A 17993-nucleotide genomic window follows, 5' to 3' on the forward strand; every position below is an offset into this window, starting at 1 on the left:
TCCTGAAGACAGCTGGGCTCAGTTCTCCCAGCTCTCAAATCAGGCCATTCACAACAGCCTCTAACTCCAGTTCCAGATGATCCTATACCCTCTTCTGGCTTTGTCAGGCACACATACAGCTGCATACAATTTTAATAAACTAATAACCTTTAACTGTATCCCTACAAGTAGCACTACTGGAGCATGCTTTAGTGGTATAATGCATAGAATGATGGTGATTATAATAAACAAACTACTGCCTTGGTTTCTTTCTTATTGCTGTGATAAACACCATGACCAGAAGCAACTGGAGAGGAGCAGGTTTGTGTCAGCTTGTAGCTCACAATCCATTATGAAGTGAGCTTGGGGCAGGAACTCAGGGAAGAAGCCTCAAGGCAGGAACTGAAGCAGAGACTGTAGAGGAACACTGCTTTTACTGGCTGCCTCTCCATGGTTGTTCAGCTTGTTTTATATACAACCCAAGCTCACCTGCCCAGGGGTGCTACTGCAGTGCCCTGGGCCCTCTTACATGAATCATTAATCAAGAAAATGCCCCACAGACATGCCTATAGGCCAATCTGATGATGGCATTTTATTTTTCTCAATTGAAGTTCCCTCTTCCCAGATGACACTAGCTTGTATCAAATTTGCAGAACACTGACCAGTGTAAATATATTGTACATTTTAAAATTGTCTGTTAGATTTTACATATTTTCTTCACACAAAACAGAAATCTCATCATTTCTCTTGTAAACCAGAAGAGCAAGAACGGAAGTATAAAGTATGATTGTATAGTATAAACCTAGGCAGCAGAAATGAGTCCCGCCGTCCTAAGAATGAATGGTCACTGGTTTACTGCAGACTCCTTCAAATTCTCATGCACACCATGGAGGGGGCAGAGAGCAGGCCTTGGTCGGTGATACAGGAAAGCTAACTCTTTATTTTTTGGTAATGGATGGTGACTATACTAGAAAAATCAAGACATAATCGTGAAAATATTTTATTTAGAAAGATGGTGACAAAAAGGCAGATTCACCAGGACAATTTCTATAATTTATAATTTATTATGTGATTACTATGAAAATCACCGTGTTTTTCATTAATGCATATCTATTCCATTTATGCACAAATATATAAAATCTAGAGCACCATTTAAAATTTATTAGCATAGAACCCCAAATTTGATTTTTGATACAGGGTTGGCCCAGGTTGGCCTTGAACTCTGTGTTACCAAGGCATGCACCACCAGTATATGTGATGCTAGGAATTGAACCCAGGGCATCATGTATAACAAGCACTCTACCAGCTGAGCCCCATCCAAACTAAACATTTTGAAGTAGACTAGCCTTACTTCACATGAGAATAAGCTATGACAAGAGCTCACTTTATTGATTGACTTTGATTGGCTACTTCTGCTTATCTTGGAAGAAAACGGGTAAAGCAATAGAAGGCTGAGGGAACAATACACACACAATCTAAAGGCGGAAATAACCCTTAACTTCTACTTGGCAAGGCTTCCTTTTGCCAGCTAACTGTTGTAGTTTCAAGTGATCCTGATGAAGAAATTCTTGGATAAACATGCAAAGATTTCTAAAACAGTGTGGGAAAAGTTACTATGTTCTGATCACTCAGGCTTTTTTACCCTTTGAGCTTAGGAGTCTATATAATTACTATATAGACTATATTATTATTTCTTTTCCTCCAAAATCTGGTATTTAACTTATTCATTATCTTCTCCAGGTTGATTACTAGGGCTGTACCCTTCAGCCTCCAACTTTTCCTGAGCCAGGTGCTACCCCACTAGGTGAATGAGGCAGGGCAGGGCAAGTTAGTGTGATAGGTGTTTCCACCCAAGCCTGAGGAGATGTCCACAGAAGGCAGGTACTTGCAGAGGCTTCTGACAACATGCTTTGGCCAGCTTCGTTGCTCTTACCCCTCTCCTTCTTGTGACCTCATTTTGGAAGTTTGAGTTAATGTGCATCTTGAGTAAGAGAAAAGCATCATGTTTGTTCCAGTCATAAAATCCTGAAATTGATCAGCTTCATTTGGACACTGGTATTTTGTCAGTAAGGTTTCTGTACTTACCTTCATTTCTGCCTGTACCACATTGGCATTCATTTGCTGCTTTTTGACAGTAGCTTTTATGAAGTAATGGAAGTACTGGATGAAAAGTCACCAAGAAACCTCCAGTAAAAGAAAAATACACTGGGTACAGTGTAATTCAGACACTTGTGAAGTGGAGGCTGGGGTTCACAAATTTGAGTCCGTAATGAAGCTACATAATGTTTGATGCCAGTTTGAGCTACTGCTTACTTGAAAAAAAAATACTACTACTGCTTTAAAAATTCTTTTGTAGCCAGGCAATGGTACTCTACACCTTTAATCTCAGACTCAGGAGGCAGGGGCCAGCAGATCTCTGTGAGTTCAAGAACAGCCTAGTCTACAGAGTGAGTTTCAGGAGAGCCACAGTTGTTACACAGAGAAATCCTGTCTCCAAAAACAAACAAACAAACATACATACATACATACATACATAAAACACCTTTGTGTTTGAGTGTATTGTCTGCATATATGTCTGTGTATCATGCATGCCTAGTGCCCCTGGAGGTCAAAGGAGGGCGTCAGATCCTCTGGAGCTTGAGTTATTGATGGTTTTAAGCCATCACGTGGGTTCTGGGAACCAAACCTGAGTCCTCTGTTTGAAAAAGCAGACAGTGCTTTATTTTTAGCCTCTTGTTATTTTAATACTGTAATATCAGAACTACAATAATTTTCGAGAGTAAAATTTTTTTGTAATCTATTTTTTTAAATAGTGTAGGACAAAACAAACTCAGAGTAGCATAGAAATGCAAATTTTGATCACCCCTGAGGGTAGAGGTGGACAACTTTGGGGGCGCTGCTGGTGCTCTTTTCTTAATCTAGCTGGGTTAGGAGAGTTCACCCATTTGTAAATCTAGTTAAATCTCCTTACTGCAGGGTTTGTGTACTGCATTGTATGTATGTTGCACTTTAATAAATTTAAGGGGATAGAGAAATGGCTCAGCAATTAAGAGCATTGACTGCTTTTGCAAAGGACCTGGCTTTTAGCACCCACGTGGCAGCCAGCTCACAACCATTCTGTAATCTAGACTCAACACCTTACTTCTGGCCTCCAGAACCAGGTATACAAATGGTACACAGACACACAGAGATGGGGTATACATCATACCTTATCTAAGGAACTTACCTCTATCTGAAGATTACCAGTAAATATTGTTAGAACATTATATGAGGCTTGCTTCTCTTTTGGTGAAATTCAGTATCTCAGATTTCCTCAAACTATCACTTTTAATGCAAGCAGATAAAATTACAGTGACATATATGTTCAATAGATGTTACAACTCAAATGTATTGCTGTGTAAAATACACAAAGCTGAGCATATTGGTATATACTTGTAATCCTTGAATGTGCAGGTAGAGGTAGGAGGATAAGAAGTTCAAGATCATTTTCAGCTACATACTGAATTCAGGACCAGTTTGGGCTATGGGATGCCCTGTCTTAGCAAAAAAAAAAGGGCCCTCACTCCAAAAATATACAAATAAGCACCTCCTCATTTATGTACTAGGAGATAGACTTAGCCCACTAAGGAGCTCTTGACTCTCCTGTGACTTCAAAGGGACTCTTGTGTTTGGAAAAGATTTGAGTCTTCTAAGTTTCCATCAAAAGTGCTGGTGTGAGTTTTGGTTTGTGTGGAGTTTCTTTTCTTTCTTTTCTTTCTTTCTTTTTTTGTTATTGGGGTTTTTTGTATTTTTTTATTTTATTAGATATTTTCTTTATTTACATGTCATATGATTTCTCCTTTCCCAGTTTCCCCTCAAAAACAACAACAACAACAAACCTCTGTTCCATCCCCCCCCTTTTTTTTGAAAGAGAAAAACAAAGTTGGGTAGGATATTGTACGAAAAAAAATACCACAAAACATCCTGGTAAATGTTATGTGGAACCATAAAGAAGATTGAAAAATCATGTCATTTCCAGGGGAAAAATGAATAGATCAAAAAGAAGCAATGTTAGGTGAAAAAAAAAAACCCAGAATCTGAAAGTCAATATTGCATGTTTTCTCTCATGTAGAAACCAGAATCCAAAAGGAAAAGGGACAACTGAAAAAGAATAGAGGGCATAGGAAAGAGCCTGGGGATGGGAGAGTGATGGGAGAGTGAAGGATGGTAGAAGAGGCCCACATGTTCAAAGTACATGGAACTGGACATCGGAGTGAACCCTTTACTATTCACAGTTAAGACATATCAAGAGTAATGTAAAACACTTGTTCCTTGTATGCGCCTTCCTGAGGCTGCTTGCTTATACTAGCTGGGTAATTTTCTTCCCACTTTGTTTCAAAAAATGATTGCAGTTTTACTCTTGCATTTCAGGCTGTTCCTTTTAGTTTAGACAGTGTTGCAAATTCCATTCACTCCTTATTTTCGGAGGAAACGCCTGTAGTTTTGCAGTTGGCTCCCAGTGAGGAGGTAAGTGACAAAGTTTTTATTTAAAGTCCTTATAAAGAAGTGTTATTTAATGACAGTTTTAAAGTGATTGTGTGAAAAATGCTATGTACTGTGTCTGTATGTTGGAATGAATCCATAAAAGGCAGCTAACCTAGCATTCTGGATTCTTCTTGTAGAGAGTATATATGGTGGGGAAAGCAAACTCTGTGTTTGAAGACCTTTCAGTCACATTGCGGCAGCTCCGTAATCGCCTGTTTCAGGAAAACTCCGTTCTCAACTCACTCCCCCTCAATTCTCTGAGTAGGAGTAATGAAGTAAGTGGTCCAGTTGCTGAGTGAATCAAATAAATATCACTATTAAATTCCCATTCCATATGCTACTTGAAACCTTAGCAAGACAGAAGTAGTAGAGAATAAAGAATTGGGCTCGTTTACTGCTGGAGTGTGTTGTTTCTGTTGGCGCAGTGTTTGTGAATAAACACACCTTTTCTGAATTGCCATTTAGTAAATACTCTTCATTCTCCTACTAGTGTTGCCAGTTGATCCAGACAGGTCACAAACCAGTCTTCTTGGAGGTTGGTTGAGCTATGAAGATCTGGTGACTCAATGCCATTTTTCACAGCTGTTACTATTATGGACTCACAGTTTTTGCATGTACTCAGGATGCTGCAGTGGAGAGACACTCCTTCTTTGTTCGTTAGGGGGCTTTTGGGTGTTTTTTTTTTTGAGCTACACTTATTATTTAGTACTGGCTGTCCTAGTACTGTGTAGATGAGGCTGACCTCAGACTCACAGAGATGTGCCTGCCTCCCTTTCTTAGGTACTCGGGGTTAGAGACATGCACCACCATGCCTGCCAGCCGTCCCTGTTTTGGCCTCTTGTCCTTTATAGCTATTGTGGGTAACTAGGAACCATTATTCTTAATTTTCTGCTGTGAAAAGTGTTCAAGGCAAGTAAGTAAAACTGGCCCACTGGTAGGATCTTAAGGTGGTTTTCCCCAAGGGGTCAGTGACAGTGGGGTCATTGACAGTGGAGTCAATGCTCAGGCATGGCTTTGTTAGAAATAGAGCTATCAAGTGGTAGTCATTAGAGTAGTACTAGAGAGTAACCATCACCTTTTTGGTAGGAAATAACGTTTTATGTGCATGCTTTTCTGATACCGAGTCTTGCAAATACTAAGCATTTCTTTACAACCGAGCTGCCTCATTTCAATTATAGTGAACCTACAAAGGGAGAAAAATAATATACATTTGTTTGATTAGTATTTGTATTATGTGGCACTTTACTTGGTAAATGGAAGTACAGATCTCTGATGTGTATTTAAAGCAGTGTCCACTCTTTGGTCTCTGAAGGTTGACCTGCTCTTCCTTTCTGAACTGCAAGTGCTACATGATATTTCAAGTTTGGTAAGTAGGCTGCTTGGACTTTCAAGTCCTATCTGTTTTGCTTCCTAGAAATCTTTCAGTAAAATGAGGCCAGTTGAAAAGCTTAAGTGTGGCCCAGATTCATGATCCCCCGAACACTGAGAAACTATTGGTGGTAGAGGGAACACTGACTCTGCCTAGTGTTAGTGGCTGTTTCTTCTGCATTTCTTCCCTCGGGGGAGGCCATAAATCCTCAAAAAAGGTAGACCTGGGAATGAAACTACCCTGGCTGTAATTGTAATTTGGCCACCCATTCCTTGTCAGACATTAGGACTTAATTTTGGTATCCATTGCTGTGAGTCAAAAATAGGAAGATTGGTATGGGCCATTGATAGCATTAACTAAGTCGAAAAGGAAAAAAAATCTATCTGCAAGTTATCTTTTAGGAAGTAGTTTTTAAAACCATCCTCATGACTGAAGTAGATCTTCTTACTTGTCTGCTAGCTTCTGAAGTTCTTTGGCTAAACCTTTTTGTCAGGGCTTGGTTCAAGAAGTTTGAAAGCTTAGTGCAGGGGGTAGGGCGGCGGTCTGGGAGGGTATGCGGGAGGAAAAGACTGATGCTTCGTGAATTCCTCCAACCATGGCGGTCCAACCAGTTACTACTTCATGCCTTGACTCACATCTAAGTTTTTAAAGCTAAGCAATGAGATTTGTGTTGAATTTATCAGAAACTCGTTTAAGGGAGTTCTCTTTGCTGCCACTAAACTGTTTTAGTGCTATGGTGCACTGGTGTGGTTCTGTGGCTGGCTAATGTATTCAGGTGTAAAACTTCACTTGGTTGCATTTGACTCTGTTCATTTGTTCTGTTTGTTCGTTCGAAGTTGTCTCGTCATAAGCATCTAGCCAAGGATCATTCTCCCGACTTGTATTCATTGGAGCTGGCAGGTTTGGATGAACTCGGGAAGCGTTATGGGGAAGACTCTGAACAGTTCAGGGATGCTTCTAGGATCCTTGTTGATGCTCTCCAAAAGGTAAATAGCAATGCTCCTGGTAAGAGAGCGTGGCATGTGACCATTTTAGTCTCTTGATGGAGAAATCTTTTGAGGAATGCTTTTGGTTGAAGCCTTTTCTTTTTCTTCTCTGTGCAAGGGTGGAACTTTGGGTCTCTCACATGCTAGGCAAGCAGTCAGTCACTCCAGCACTGAACCAACTCAGTCCAACTGAAAGATTGCTTGATTCTTTAAAGGGTCTCTAATTCTTATGTCTAAGAATAGTATAGGAGCAAGGTTGGGTATATAGCCCAGTATCAGAGTGCTTACCTAGCATGTGTTCAGTTCCCAGTAACACCACCATAACAAATATAGAGGGTCAGAAGGGGATTTGGGGAGGTATGGCGGCATATGTATCTAATCCCAGCACTTGGAAGGGGAAGGCAGGAGGATTACAAGTTTGAGACCTATCTGGGCTACATGGTAAGTAAGACCCCGTCTCAAAAGAACATCAACTAATCCTCAATTTTAAAAAGGTATGTGTTTGGAATCTTTCTCCAGTGCTAGCAGTGGCAGCACTGTGCGTTTGTAGATCCTGACAGTATGTATAACCTAAAGCATACCATTTGAACCATTTCTAAGTCTGCCTTAGTGGTGGTATGTATATTTATACTTCGTGCAGAACCATCTCCACTGTCCATCTGCAGTGGTTTCATCACCACGTCGGAAACTCACACTAAGCACACTAGCGCAGTAGCCTTCACACAGTTGACGTGTTAATAAATGGGAGTTTACTAATAAGTGAAAATTAAAGCTCTTCACTGAGGCTTCATCAATAAGCATCTGTGAGGTCCATGATTAACAGAGAGCACTTGGGCAGATTTCTTCATTTCTCCTTTCTGCTTTCCGCCCTAGTTTTATATGCCATCAAGTTCAGTCCCCAATTTTATTTAAATATGTGAATGTATAGTAAGGCTTAACTCTTTTCTGAATATTTTAACATAAGCAAACCTGTAAGGCTTTTTCCTATTTGATACACTATATAATAAAGCTTAAACATATTTGTACTAAGATGTATTAATATTGCATAATATGTAATTATTTGTAAAGCTACAAATAATTTTAACAAATATGTATTTGTCCAGACACAGAAATAATCAGTATGTAAGGTGTCGTGTTAATTTGCTAATTTATCCATTCCACAATGTATATATTTTTTTGAAGCAATACCATGTATATGACATTTATATCCATAATTCTTATCTTTGGTCCCTAATCAATATAACAACTATCCATATAGCATTTCAATAATGTTAAGATATATATATATATATATATATATATATATACACATATATATTCATTCTAGAGATGATTAGGATATTCAGGATGCTGAGCATAGGTTCTATGCAAATACTATGCCATTTCATGTAAGAGTATATAGTTCAGAATCTGTAGAAAGTTCTAGAAACAGTTCCCTATGAATAACAAGGGACAGTTTTATAAAATTTTTATTAACCAAAGATACAAATGTAAACAAACTGTATTTTGCCATTAGTCATAATGTTAATAACTGACTTTCAGTTTGCAGATGACATGTATAGTCTCTATGGTGGGAATGCAGTGGTAGAGTTAGTGACTGTCAAATCATTCGATACCTCCCTTGTAAGGAAGTCAAGGACCATCCTTGAGACAAAACAAGAGGTGAGTAAGTTTTTGGATCCTGCTTTAAAGCATGAAATTAGCTTACTTTAAAGAATAAAAGCCTGGGCTGCTAGGAAAATGGCTCAGTGAGTAAAGATACTTCCTATAAGCCTGGCAATCTGAGTTCGATTTTCAGGACCCACATGGTAGAAGGAGACAAAGGTACTCTTTTTTTTTTTTTTTTTTTTTTTTTTTTCGAGACAGGGTTTCTCTGTGTAGCCCTGGCTGTCCTGGAACTCACTCTGTAGACCAGGCTGGCCTTGAACTCAGAAATCCACCTGCCTCTGCCTCCCACGTGCTGGGATTAAAGGCGTGAGCCACCACTGCCCAGCTGACAAAAGGACTCTTGAATGTTGTCCTCTGACCTCCAGACCATAGACACACAAAATAAATAGAATGTAATTAACAAATTCAAAATCTTGAAGCTGATGTGATGGTGTAGGCCTGTAATCCTAGCATTTGGGAGGTAAAGACAGGAAGCCCAGGAATTGAAAATTATGCTTGACTACATAGTGACTTTGATGTTAGCCTGGCCTATATGAGACCCTGTCTCAATAACCTCCTACAGAAGAAAAAACCATAAAATGTTCAGCTGGGAGAGAAAGTAAACCTTTCAGTGCTGTTTAAGATAGTTAATATTAAGGAACCATCAGAAGTTAATGAGAGGGAGTGGTGTGCCTGTCTCAGCCTCTGGATTCTGTTTTTCTTGAGACACGTTATTTTTGTGACTTAATTCCTCAGTTTCTGGGACCCTCTGCATACACCTCTCTATAATTTAATTTAGTTTATCAGTATTTCAGTATTGTCCTTGCATTGACAGAAAGCACAAAGAACAGCTGGTGATCCTCAACCTGTGGGTCACCACCCCTTTGGCTGTTGAATGACCCTTTCACAGGGATGGCCTAAGACTATCAAAAAACACAGGTAACTGCATTATACTTCATAGCAGGAGCAAAATTACAGTACCCTCACAACACAAGGAATGGTATGAAAAGGTTGCAGCATTAGGAAGGTTGGAACCCACTGACATAGAGGGTCAGAGAGAAGCTTGCTGCCCATGGTAAAGTGTGTATCAGGGTGCATGGTCTCACACACAAAGCCTCAGCACACTTGACCATGATGGGAAAGTACTGCAGCCGTTACTACACTGGCCTGACAGTTCACACCTGTAATCCCAGCATCCGGGAGGCTGAAGCAGGAAGATCAAGACTTAAAGGCCATCCTCACCTATAGGATGGGTTGGTAGCTAACCTGGTCTGGGCTACATGAGACTTTGTCTAAGAAAAACAAAAATTACTTATGGTTGGCATCACCTACTGCCATCAGATACATGGTAGTTTGTATACCAGCCCCTCTGGGCCATTTACAGGGTCCTCCGTGCTCATTCTTTTTTAGTTTTTTGAGACAGGGTTTCTCTATGTAGCCTTGGCTGTCCTGGTCACTCTGTAGACCAGGCTGGCCTCGAACTCACAGAGATCTGCCTGCCTCTGCCTCTCAAGAGCTGGGATTAAAGGCATGTGCCACCACGGCCCCACCTCCATGCTCATTCTTAAGGATTAGCGTAAGAGTAAAAAGGCTATATATAGCCAGTACCAATTTAAGACAGTCTGGAGATGACTTGCTGGAGATTGTTGCCTTCCACATCCAACTGAGATGGAAGGGTATCTGCTTAAAACTGCATTTCAGTGAGGTATGATGGCTCATACCTAGAATTCAAACACTCAGAAAGCTGAGGCAGGAGGATTGTCTTAGGGTTTTACTGCTGTGAACAGATACTATGACCAAGGCAAGTCTTAATAAAGGACAACATTTAATTGTGGCTGGCTTACAGGTTCAGAGGTTCAGTCCATTATCAAGGCAGGAACATGGCAGCATCCAGGCAGGCATGGTATAGGAGGAGCTGAAGAGTTCTACATCTTTGTCTGAAGGCTGCTAGAGGACTGGCTTTTGGACATCTAGGACAAGGGTCTCAAAGTCCATGCCCACAGTGGCACACCTACTACAGTAGTGCCACTCCTTGGGCCAAACATATACAAACTACCACATTCTACTCCCTGGCCCCCAAAGCCTTGTTCAAACACATGAATCTGGGGGCCATGCCTAGCCATAGCATAATAAAAAATACATTTAGTCCAATTTCCTAAGTCCCCATAGTCTATAGCAGTCTCAACAATGTTAAAAGTTTGAAGTCTTTTCTGAGATTCATCCAGTCACTTAACTGTAATTCCCAAACCAAGACAGGAAACCAGTTGGATAAATTCCAAGCTCTGCATCTCCATGTCTGATGTCAAAGTAGTCTTCAGATCTCCAATTCCTTTTTCATCTTTGTTGACTGCAACAAACTTCTTATCCTAGGCTGGTTCCACTCCCTGATAGCAGCTTTCCTCAACAGATAGCCCATGGCTCTGGCATTTCAAACATCTTGGGGTCTCCAAGGCAACTTCAATGTTATAGCTTCTTGTTCCAGTGTCTGGGATCTACACATGACCCTCTGGGATTCTCCAAAGGGCTGGTGTCACTTCTCCAGCTCTGTCCCCTGTAGCAGTCTAAGCTCAGGTTGATCCACTCCACTACTGCTGCTGTACTTGGTGATCATCCCATGGTACTGGCATCTTCAATACACTGGGGTCTTCCTCTGCATCTAGGCTTCACCAATAGCCTCTCATGGGCTCCCTTCATGGTGCCAGGCTTCAACTTCTTTGCGTGACCTCTTCAGTCCTGGGCCATCAACTGCAACTGAGGCTGCACCTTCATGCCTTCCATGGTCTCTCACAGTGCCCAGTCTCAGCTGCTCTCCATGACACCTTCATTCCTTCAAAACCAGTTGGGTGACTCTTACACATTACCAAGTCCTGCTGTAGCACGAGGTACAACCTTGGCTATCTCTGGAACACAGCTTCTTTGTGCTCTGGGAAAACACTTCACAGAAGATTTCACCTTAGTGATGCTGGTCTCTTCTTAATCACTGCTAATTTCTTAGCTTCTGCTAATCCTGGGAGTGGCAGGATTAGAAGGTGTGGCCATGTTGGATTAGGTGTGTCACTGTGGGTGTGGTCTTTAAGACCCTCATCCTAGGCCAGGCGGTGGTGGCGCACACCTTTAATCCCAGCGCTGGGGAGGCAGAGGCAGGCGGATTTCTGAGTTCGGGGCCAGCCTGGTCTACAAAGTGAGTTCCAGGACAGCCAGGGCTACACAGAGAAACCCTGTCTCAAAAAACCAAAAGACCCTCATCCTAGCTTCCTGGAAGTCAGTATTCTGCTAGCAGCCTTCAGCTGAAGATGTAGAACTCTCAGCTCTTCCCTTGCCATGCCTGCCTGGATACTGCCATTACCTTGATGATAATGGGCTGAACCTATAAGCCAGCCCCAACTAAATGTCCTTATAAGAGTTGCCTTGTTCATGGTGTCTGTTTATAGCAGTAAACCCCTAACTAAGACAAACATCAATTGTCAATTGTCCCAGTAGTCCCTTCTGTTCTTGACTCTAAAGCCAGAGTCACATGGCCAGAATTGCTGAGTTCTGCTGCTTGCTGGGACTGGAACATGGCCCCTACTTATTCTGTTACCATCTTTCTGCTTTCCAACTCCCTCAATTGCCTAAATTTAGCAGTCCTAGAACTTGCTCTGTAGATTGACCTTGAATTTAGAGATCTGGCTTTTGTCTTCTGAATGCTGGGATTAAAGGTATGTACCAAGATGTCTGGATTTAAGCCTTCCTTTGCCTGGAATTTGCTCTGTACCAGGGTTGCCTTGATCTGCTTGCCTTTGTCTCCTGAGAGTAACAACCTTGCTTGGATGTAAGCTTAGCTGGATGGAATCTTGCCACAAAGTCACCACTCCCTCAATCTGTTTATCTCCTGGAACAAAGGATTCAGCTCCATTTCACTTCCTGGTGCCCCATTATTACTTGAACCATACATTTTATGTTTCCTTTCTCAGCTTGCTATGCTTGTTCAAAGTGTTCTTCATGAGACTTAACCAGAGAACAAAGTCTCTAATGGGCTTTTTTGAGACTTCCTTTGTCAATGAAATTACTATAAATCTCTTTAACTTAGACTTTTCAGAAAAGGACAAAAAGCAGCCACATTCTTTACCAAAATATCACAAAAACAGTCCCTTGGATACATATTAAATTCTTTTCCTCTGAAATCTCTAGAGCCAGGCCTCCACAGTTTAAATCACCTTCAGCAACAAAGTCTTCCATATTCCTACTAGGGTAGCCCATTAAGCCCCACTTAAAGCATTCCACTGCTCTCCAAATCCAAAGTCTCAAAATCCACATTCTTCCAAACAAAAGCATAGTCAAGCCCATCACAGCAGTACCCCAGTCCCTGGTACCAACTCCTGTCTTAGTTAGGGTTTCCATTGCTGTGAACCTACACCACGACCAAGGCAATTCTTATAAAGGACAACATTTAATTGTGGCTGGCTTACAGGTTCAGAGGTTCAGTCAGGTGGGAGCAGGGCAACATCTAGGAAATCATGGTGTAGGAGGAGCTGAGAGTTCTATGTCTTCATCTAAATGCAGACAGAAGAAGACTGGCTCCTATGTGGTTAGGAGCAGGGTCTCATTACCCACTCCCAAGGTGACGTACTTCCTCCAACAAGGCTACACCAAATAATAGTGCTACTTCCTGGGCCAAACATACTCAAACCACCACAAGGTTTGGTATCAATTCAAGGCCAGGTTCAGCTACATAGCAAGACTAAGCTACAGCTAAGACCTGGAGTTCTTTCTTCCTCCTCCTCAGTTTCCACTATTAAACTTCTAGAAGTTCTAGATAAAAGTTTCAGATGCATAGCTTAGCTCTCAAATAAGGCAGTCCTACAAAGTAAAGAGAAAAAATCTGTAGTTAGTGATCTGCCAGTTGGATGTGCCAAGAGGCATCGAATCTCTGTGAGATTGGAACACTTCCTTATAAAGCTAGGAAGGCAGAAACAGCTGCACCTGCAGTAAAGGGGAATAGTGATAGTATCTTAGTATCTTAGTTAGGGTTTTACTGCTGTGAACAGACACCATGACCAAGACAACTCTTTTTTTTTTTTTTTTTTTTTTTTTTTTTTTTTTTTTTGGTTTTTTGAGACAGGGTTTCTCTGTATATAGCCCTGGCTGTCCTGGAACTCACTCTGTAGACCAGGCTGGCTGTAGACCAGACTCAGAAATCCACCTGCCTCTGCCTCCCAAGTGTCAAGGCAACTCTTATAAGAACAACATTTAATTGGGGCTGGCTTACAGGTTCAGAGGTTCAGTCCATTATCAAGGTGGGAGCATGGCAGCATCCAGGAAGGCATGGCAAGGAGGGGCTGTGAGTTCTGCATCTTGAGCTGACTGCAGCCAAGAGAAAAGTCTCTTCTACACTGGGTGGCGCTTCAAAGCCCATCCTTCCATGACATACTTCCTCCTACAAGGCCATACCTCCTAAGAGTACCACTCCCTATGGGCCAAGCTTGTTCAAACTACCACAAATTGTTTGCCTACCAGCAAAAGGAAACAGAAAGACACTCAGTGGTCTGCCTATGCACTGGGAGCAGGGCTTATTTCCTGGGGCACTGTTAATCATAGGGCTTTCTTTATATGGGCTTGAGGGTTAAACGTATACCGCCTAGGAAGCCTCCAATTGAGAAGTTAACATAAAACCTTCTGTGTTCCAGGTGGCCCTTCCCATATCATCTTCTGCTTTGTCTTTGTTTTGAGACAGGGTCTCACTATGTAGCCATGGCTATCCTGGAGTTCCCTGTGTAGACCAGGCTGCCCTGATCTGCCTGTGTCTGCCTCCTATGTGCTGCCGCCGCCGCTGCTGCTGCTGCTGTAGCCACTGCCGCCACCATCATGCCAAGCTGTTATTTTTGTTTATAAGGCAAATCTGATTGTACCCCTTACTTTACCTGAAATCAGTCACTGATGTCTCCCTGCATGTAGGTTCAAGTCCAGATTCTCCATAGCTTCCTTAGTTCCAGCCTCCTCTCCTGCCATCATCCTACTTTTGAAATTTTCTAGCCAGAGTAAATGACAGACATGTCCCTAATGATGTCATCCCCAAGAATAAATTTAGCTTTTCAGAAAGTGTACATAAGGAGTCGATCCCTGCCCCCAGGTCTGACATGTGTACCACTTCAACATGGAAAGACAGCTGCAACATCACATTTTCCACTCTAGCTAATCTGTAATACAATTGAAGGTACATATAATACTGTATCGAGAGAGTATACTTGTTCTTGGGAGGTCCTCTTACCCCTCTGCAATTTTTCTGATGCGTTTGACCATTTTTAAAAAATGATGCTGGAGGCTGGTGAGATGGCTCAGCAGGTAAGAGCACTGACTACTCTTCTGAAGGTCCTGAGTTCAAATCCCAGGAACCACATAGTGGCTCACAACCACCTGTAATGAGATCTGATGCCCTCTTCTGGTGCGGCTGAAGGCAGTTGCAGTAAATTGAGCAGGGCCAGAGCGAGCGGAGCCAGCAGAGGTTCAATTCCTAGCAGCCACACACATGGCTCATGGCCATCTATACAGCTACAGTGTACTCATACACATAAAATTAAAAAAAAAAATCTAAAAAGAAAAATGATGCTAGAGATGAAACCAGACATTCAGGCATTGTAGGCAAGCCTCCAGCACTGAGCCACCCCCTTACCCTGCTATCCACAGTATCCTGTGAAGCGTTTCCTTTATAATTGAACTATATGTGTACTTATTCTCATTCATATTCTCCCCCCCCCCGTCTCTCTCTCTCCTCCCCCTCCGTCCTCCCCTCATCACTCTACCATGCTGGGCCTATAAAGTCTCAAACGGTGTTTCATTTTTTCCCAGGTTTAAATTCTGTACAGGTGGAACCACACTGCATGCATGCCTAGATGTTCTTTGCTCAGTGTTGGTTTTAAAAAATATTACTGAAAGCCAGGCAGTGGTGATACACATCTTTAATCCCACCACTTGGGAGGCAGAGGCAGGCCTACAACCTAGTCTACAGAGTGAGTTCCAGCACAGCCAGGGGATACACAGAGAAACCCTGTCTGAAAAACCCAAACAAACAAATATAGTGGTGCTGAGTCATCTTCCTGCTCTGTGTCCTACTGTCTGAACTGGCCCCAGTTATCCATTGTGTTAAAGATATTCTTGTGCATGTCTCTTGGTTCATATAGCGGTGGTTTTGTTTGGGGCTAGGCTTATGGGTCCCAGGGTCTGCAAACCTTCAATTGCATTGGTTACCATGGAAAAGTCTCACAAAGTTGGACTTTCTTCTTTCAGTACTGGTACCAGTGTCTTCTCCAGGAAGCTGCCAGTTCCTGGCTCCTCTGCAGGTAGATAGGCAGCTATTACTCCACTTAGGAAGTCTTAAGTGTCTGTTAGGTAGCAAATCATAGACATTTAATCAGAATGATGCTTTAATCTTAAGGTTCTTTCCTATTGATATTTTTTCCTTTCTTCATTTGTAGAACACCCAGAGTCCCTATAACCTTGCATATAAGTATAATTTGGAGTATTCAGTGGTTTTCAACTTGATACTGTGGATTATGATCGGCTTGGCCTTGGCTGTGATAATCACCTCTTACAACATTTGGAATATGGATCCTGGATATGACAGCATCATCTATAGGATGACAAACCAGAAAATTCGAATAGATTGAGTTTTTTTCCTTATGCTAGACTTAGACGATAGGTTTGGTAATTGGCTGTTTTGTTAAAGTATATCTTTTAGTGTTGTTTAAAGTAGACAGTATACCTTAAATATATTAAAAAGAAAACATAGATTTCGTTCTCTACTTTGTGTGTGCCTATTGTGTCTTTAGAGTGATTTATAGTGTTGACAAGTTGAATTGTGATATAGATTCCATAATATGCTCAAATATTGTTGACATAGCCATTTAATAATGTAATTTCATTCCATTTAATATATGTGGAAATATGCACTGAAAGAAATGTAAACCACTTAGAATAGTTGTGTTACTCGTGTTGGAGAATGCACTGGGTTTCTTAGAGAAGCTTTCAAATGCTTGAGTTCCTTGCACAGGCTACCTAGTTCAGCTGTTATTCACTATGAGCTATTTGTAAATGTCTTGATCTGATGTAAATATCTCTGAGACAGGAGGAAATATGTTAACTAAGAGCAGCCCCAAAATACTGGATATGCTTATACAATCGCTTAGTTCTGGAAGTGTTCTAACTTGCAAGCTAGCTGTTTTTAATCTCTTCTGCAAGTTTGGTGATCCGTGTGGTTTAGTAGAGATACTAAAAATACTAAAGCTACTATGTTGATTTCAGAAGAGACTAGCTTTGTGGAATATAGATGCTTATAATTAGGTATATAAAAACAAATCTGTGGGGGATATCTTAAAGCATGAATATAAAATATTTTTATTTCTGTAACTTTCCCCATGTGGAGTTACTCTGGTTTGTGTGTAGTACAGCTTCAATCTGTAGACTATCAAGTGGAAGTGGATGATTGCTACTGTTCATGTGGAAATGGACCAATATCTATATAGAGTGACAAATAAAGTTAATGATTCAAAATCTGTGTCATTGCAATTCTGAATTATATTATAAAAACCTAATTAAACAGGGTATTATTTTACCGGACTAGCAGTTTTATTATACAAAGGGTGAATCCATACTGTTTTCTGCATTTGTTTATTCTCATTGCCTCCTGAGACTTTGTACCAATGTAAAGAAGGCATTTTAATTGCTATTCCTGTTACTGAATTTGTGCAGCGTACATGATAAATTTGCACTTGATTGTGTAGGAAAGGTTTAAATTATCCTGTAGCTTTTTAAAAGATGAAAAAACACTTGGTTAGAAAATTAAGGGCTTTCTAAGGTGAGGAATTATGGTTACAATTTTTTTTCTTAAAACGTGTATTTGAAATTTTAATTTTCTGCTAGTATTATGTGGTATACCACCTCCACCAGAAACAGTCTTAGGTTACTTGTGGCTGTGTCTGCCTCTTGAGAAAACACTCATTTCTCTACAACACTGAGTGTAACAGCTTTGGAAAGGGGCAGTAGTTTGTTTGACAGATGTTTAATTTCCACTCAGTGAAGGAAATCTTTTTCTTTTTGCATCTTATAGAAGTTAAGCCAGAGTGAAGGTGATGGTTTCATGGAGAGAAAGTGGACACTGTCCTAAAACCACACAAGTGTCCTGCATGCTTACCCCTTGCCACGGACCGGGATTTCTCGCGGGGTCCCTGTTCCGCGGGACAAGGGATTCTGGCCAGGTGGGCACGGGATTCGGCTTTGACAAACAGACTACACACGGGTGGTGTAAAATCTGAGTGTATTGCTTTAAATATTACATGAGGCTTTTACAATCATTGTAAAAGAGAAAATGAAAAATCTGGCAGCTCAACAGTTGAGGTACCTCTGAGGCTGTCTAAAACATACTGGATCTAAAGCAGCAGCTATCTCCTCTGAACTGGTGTTGTATCCCCCGGGCCCAAGTGCTCTGGGCCCCGGGGGACTGCGAGAGATACATG

General features: G+C 41.3%; 1 protein-coding gene across 1 annotated transcript in view; it reads left to right on the forward strand.

The window, feature by feature from the left end:
- The window catches only part of Atp6ap2 (ATPase H+ transporting accessory protein 2), a 28078-nt gene extending 11043 nt beyond the window's left edge, over positions 1–17035 (forward strand). The window contains exons 4-9 of the mRNA XM_031341602.1: positions 4390–4485; positions 4641–4778; positions 5816–5869; positions 6709–6858; positions 8401–8520; positions 15957–17035. Of these exons, the coding sequence (XP_031197462.1) occupies positions 4390–4485; positions 4641–4778; positions 5816–5869; positions 6709–6858; positions 8401–8520; positions 15957–16148 (750 nt within the window). The 3' untranslated portion in view covers positions 16149–17035. The remainder of the gene's footprint in view (positions 1–4389; positions 4486–4640; positions 4779–5815; positions 5870–6708; positions 6859–8400; positions 8521–15956) is intronic.
- The last annotated feature ends 958 nt before the right edge of the window (positions 17036–17993 follow it).

The sequence above is a fragment of the Mastomys coucha genome, chromosome X, assembly GCF_008632895.1.
Source record: "Mastomys coucha isolate ucsf_1 chromosome X, UCSF_Mcou_1, whole genome shotgun sequence".
In the NCBI taxonomy this organism is placed as follows: Eukaryota; Metazoa; Chordata; class Mammalia; order Rodentia; family Muridae; genus Mastomys; species Mastomys coucha.